Here is a 5115-nt window from a genome sequence, read left to right on the forward strand (position 1 = left end):
AGATGACATCATCATAAACTGTCCCCTCCCCTTTGTCCATAGATCTAGAATAGATGGTATCACACATGAGACAGTTAACTCAGAGAGTTCAAATAAGGTTAATCAGCAGTTCTTTGTGGTTTGTAACTGATTTTAGATAACTAAATAGTCATTGTAATAAATAACTTTTTTGGCTGTCGCTGCAAAATGTAAAGGGCAACATGAACAAAATGTAAAGATTGTGAGAACAACAGCGACACCACATAGATATCCTGCTGAAAACCACTTTGAGACACAGAGAGCAGGTAGGAAGGTCCTGTCTGCGCAAAGCCAGCAGACCCACCATGACCAATGCTTAGATATGGCCTCCTCTTGGGTTTACGGAGGACTGCAAAGTACATGTGAACTTGTTGTGTGGGGGTGGGTGTGAGTGGCATGCTATCAACACAAATAAAACAGGACAAAACATTACAGAGGAGAGATGAATTGATAAATAGTTTGTCTCACATACTTATTCAATTACTCCCTGGAACTAAATACAAAACTACACGTAAACACCTGTGTCTTTGTTATACAGATCACTCTACAACCAGTTTTATTTTGAGTGTCTGTGTGGCTCCTCCTGGTAACTAATCTACACTTTATAATAACTTAGTTGATGTTAGTAGTAATGATCCAGTGATGATGACTACCTAGACGTATAGGTAGTCCTAGACGACTACCTACATGTATATAGTACCTTGTTATAGATTCTTAACAGCCACACAGTGTCTTTGTTGGGCATTTGTTGACAGATATTATGACTAGACACATTAACTCTCACAGGAAAGTACTTTTTCAACGATTCTTAGTGAACCATTTGAACATTTTCACAACTCTTAATAAAGTTGCTGCACACTCTACTGCTCAGGCAGTTATGGGGACTTCCACATACACTGCTGCACCCTATTGAGTTGCTTTACTTCAACCTTCACATATGCATATTCACATTCTGTGTTGTTTGTGAAAACGTCTCAGTTCCAATGCATACATTGTCATATTTTGATTGAATTATCAACAAGTCTATTTGTATTGAGTTGAGAGTGAGAGTGAGTTGTGCTCTTAGTGACATGGATGTTTGTGGTTTTGATGCACTGAGGTGTGTGAAGACAGTGTGTGGTGAGGATTGACGGTCATTACTGGGGGACAGAGATTAGTTAAACTGAGTGGAAAATCTATTTAGGGACGTCAGAACACCACAGAGATGTGAGGCAGGACACAGTTTAAAAAGAGAGTTTGAGACAACTGAAAGTGTTAGTCAGTAGAATGTACTCTACGCATGCTATTATAAACATCATGTAATCAGAATGCAGTGTACCTGCAAACCTACCAGTTTAACTCGAAGAATATAAGAGAAAATCAAACAAAACATCCACATTGCAGTGAATTAGTTTTATTTGATACAAAATGCACAACAGTAATGTAAAAAGGAGTTTGACAGAATACAAGAAATTGTAACACAATTATAATGATAAAAACACAATGTGTAACAGAAAAAAGCAATGCAAGTCTTTTCAGTCCGTGTTTTGGCACCTCACCCCAGAGTACACAGTGTCTCTCTCCATGGTGCTCCTCTGTCTCTGGGTCTTTGGCTTCTTGTGGATGACATTCAGAGCAGCGTAATGGACTGACGTGGGTGTGTCGTTGTCTTTTTGATCCTAAGAAGAATAGCAAAACAAATTCCAAAGACATCAGGAAATGACCTGATCATTTGTTTACAGTTCATCAACGTCATAAGGTCTGAATACCTGGTTATAAGAACTGTGGACTGCCGGACCACTTGGCTGAGGATGCGTTCCTTTTAGACAAACACATGAAGGAATCATCATCATCATCATCATCACACAATAAATTAACCCAATTTCATGGCTACAACGTAATGTGCAGTGCACTTGGAATATCTTCAGACCACTTGACATTTTACACAATTTGTTACGTTACAGCCTTATTCTAAAACAGATTACATTGTTCTTTCCCTGATCAATCTACACAATAGCACATGCTGTAATGACAAAGCAAAAACAGTTCATTTTTTTATTTTTGCATTGTTATTAAAAATAAAAATCTGAAATAAAACATTTACATAAGTATTCAGACCCTTTACTTAGTACTTTCAAGTATCTTTGGCAAAGATTAGAGGCTCGAGTCTTCTTGGGTATGACACTTCAAGCTTGGCAAACCTGTATTTGGGGAGTTTCTCCCACTCATTTCTGCAGGTCCTCTCAAAATATGTCAGGTCGGATGGGGAGCGTTCCTGCACAGCTATTTTCATGTCTCTCCAGAGATTTTCGATCGGATTCATGTCCGGGCTCTGGCTGGACCACTCAAGGACATTCCGAGACTTCTCCTGAAGCCAGTCCTGCGTTGTCTCGGCTGTGTGCTTAGGGTCGTTGCCCTGTTGGAAGGTGAACCTTTGCCCAAGTATGAGGTCCTGAGGGCTCTGGAGCAAGTTTTCATAAAGGAACTCTCTGTACTTTGGACCGTTGATCTTTCCCTCGATCCTGACTAGTCTCCCAGTCCCTGCCGCCGAAAAACATCCACTCAGCAGGATGCTGCTACCCCCATGCTTCACAGTAGGGATGGTGCCAGGTTTCCTCCAGACGTGACATTTGACATTCAGGCCAAAGAGTTCAATCTTGGTTTCATCAGACCAGAGAATCTGGTTTCTCGTGGTCTGAATGTATTTTGGCGGCTTTTGGCAAACTCCAAGCGGGCATTCATGTGCCTTGTACTAAGGAGTGGCTTCCATCTGCACACTCTACCATAAAGGCCTGATTGGTGGAGTGCTGCAGAGATGGTTGTCGTTCGGGAAGGTTCTTCCATCTGCACAGAGGAATTGTGGAGCTCTGTCAGAGTGACCATCAGGTTCTTGTTCACCTCCCTGACCAAGGCCCTTGTCCCCCGATTGCTCAGTTTGACCGCGCGGTAAACTATAGGAAGGGTATTGGTGGTTCCAAACTTCTTCCATTTAAGAATTATGGAGGCCACTGTGTTCTTTGGGACCTTCAATGCTGCAGAAATGCTTTGGTACCCTTCTCCAGATCTGTGCCTTCAAACAATCCTATCTCGGAACTCTACGGACAATTACTTTAACAGAGGTGGACTCCAATCAAGTTGTACAAACATCTCAAGGATGATCAATGGAAACATGATGCACCTGAGCTCAATTTCGAGTCAAATAGCCAAGGGTCTGAATACTTATGTAAATAATGTATTTCTGTATTAAATAAATTTGCAAACATTTCTAAAAACCTTTTTTCACGTTGTCATTATGGGATTGTTTTAATAAAACATGTCGAAACAGTCAAGGGGTGTGAATACTTTCCAAATACACTGCACCAACAGTTTAATCATATATTGTGGGCAATGATAACGTTTACCTCTGGACAGCAAAGAGATTTTCTTGGTCATTTTGTAAGTAACACAACCAAGGACAATGATGATGATGCCACAAAGAGCCAACGCTACACCCAGGCAGTACACCAAAAGAACAGGGTACTCCTTACAACCACCTGTAGAAATACAGACAGTGATAGAGGAAATTCAGGACATTTTGTTCAACCAGGCATAAAATGTTAGAAATATTTTAGAAATGTCAGAAATATCACTAACAGTCCATTTCCAGCTTGGTCCCGTTCCCAAACAGTATCTCCCCACATGAGGCCACAGCACAGTAGTAAGTCCCAGCATCAGAGACGCTGAGGTTCCTCTTGGGGAGGTTGTAGACACAGCTCTGTGTAGGAGACCCAGCCTCAGGACTCTTCTCACACTGATCACTCCTGTCTCCATGGGTGTAAATGATTCCTGGACGGGATTCTCCTGAGCCATGTCTAAACCAATAGACGCTGTGTTCTCCTGCACAGGTCTCAGTGTGTATTGTACAGTTCAGAGTCACAGAGTCTCCTGGCTGGACTGACTCAGACACAGACTGCTGAGTAAGATGCTGGTTCCTGGACCCTGCACCTTTTACACAATAAAACCAAGGTCCTAATGAACTTCTAATTACAAATGAAATTCACAATTTCCATATGCAAAGCCACTGAAACAGTAACATTCCTTATTAATGTCTGTGTTACTCACCTTTATGCATCAGAAATATACCATTTCCAAAGATCATGCCATCATAATCACGTGCAGCACAGTAATACATCCCCACATCCGATGGCTTGGCATTTGAAATGGTCAGCACAAAACTGTCTCCGTTCTTCTCTGCAGAAAACCGAGGGTTGTTGTCAAACTCCCCATAGAGCGTTGGATCTTTTGAGTCAAGGTAAAGAGATACTATCATCACTGGAGCTTGTCCTACTGTTAGTTTGAACCAGTTGTAGTAGTCTCCGCCAGTCCCAGAGATGAAGCATTTCAAATCAACAGTGTCTCCAGGGATGAAGGTCTTCAAAAGATCAGACTGAGTAATGATACCAATGGACAACACTGAAACAAATACATGTGTTATGTCAAAGTCTACACATCAGATGCATGCGTTTACAAGGTCCCGTAACATTAAGTACTCTTATTCCACCAGAATTTTTAAAAATCTTGTCAACACAATGTCTTACCTGCTCTAAATAAAAGAGAGATTACGAGACACAGTTTTGTGTCTGTGGATTGCATATCCTTTTGTCGTCCTGTGTGTCAGATAAGAGTGAGAATCAAGAGGTTATGGGTGTCTTTTTATACATGACTGGAGAGATGGTCCACAGGCCTGATTGGCTGCTGTGACATTAGTAAAGACACGGAACAGGAAAGTTGAACCCTCCCCTCTGATCTTTTTCTATCCTCATGATACATGAGTACACTTTCCGTTTTCTTCAGATAGCTATCGCCTTAGTGGTGATTGAGAGATATGGACACCAAATGCTTATACAGTATATTCTTGCCCACATTTCAGTTCCTGAATGTAAGTGTTTATGATAATATGGCTTGATTATGATTGGCAGGCTCCTATCTACACACTCATAGAAGTGTAATTTAATAAAACATATCATTAACATTATTCATGAGTATGACAAATGCCTGTGAATGTCTTCCCAAGCAGTTGACATCTCAGACTATGTCGTTGTGGTGGAGGGGGGGGTTCTACTAAGATAACATATGGAA

General features: G+C 41.2%; 1 protein-coding gene across 1 annotated transcript; it reads right to left on the reverse strand.

Moving 5' to 3' along the window:
- Positions 1-1459: 1459 nt before the first annotated feature.
- On the reverse strand, positions 1460-4644 carry LOC118368813 (uncharacterized). The gene is made up of 6 exons (XM_035753240.2): positions 4575-4644; positions 4099-4449; positions 3631-3981; positions 3399-3530; positions 1767-1816; positions 1460-1676 (listed from the first exon to the last, which is right to left on the reverse strand). Exons 1-6 carry the CDS (start codon positions 4627-4629, stop codon positions 1533-1535), a joined length of 1083 nt encoding a protein of 360 aa, XP_035609133.1. The 5' UTR covers positions 4630-4644; the 3' UTR covers positions 1460-1532.
- Between the last annotated feature and the right edge of the window lie 471 nt (positions 4645-5115).

Source organism: Oncorhynchus keta, chromosome 35 (genome assembly GCF_023373465.1).
Source record: "Oncorhynchus keta strain PuntledgeMale-10-30-2019 chromosome 35, Oket_V2, whole genome shotgun sequence".
Lineage (NCBI taxonomy): Eukaryota > Metazoa > Chordata > Actinopteri > Salmoniformes > Salmonidae > Oncorhynchus > Oncorhynchus keta.

Coding starts and splice junctions, on each gene's coding strand:
- LOC118368813 (XM_035753240.2), bottom strand. CDS start 4,629: ATGCAATCCACAGACACAAAACTGTGTCTCGTAATCTCTCTTTTATTT. Junction 4,450..4,574: donor CTCTCTTTTATTTAGAGCAG/GTAAGACATTGT, acceptor TATTTGTTTCAG/TGTTGTCCATTGGTATCATT. Junction 1,677..1,766: donor TCCACAGTTCTTATAACCAG/GTATTCAGACCT, acceptor TATTCTTCTTAG/GATCAAAAAGACAACGACAC.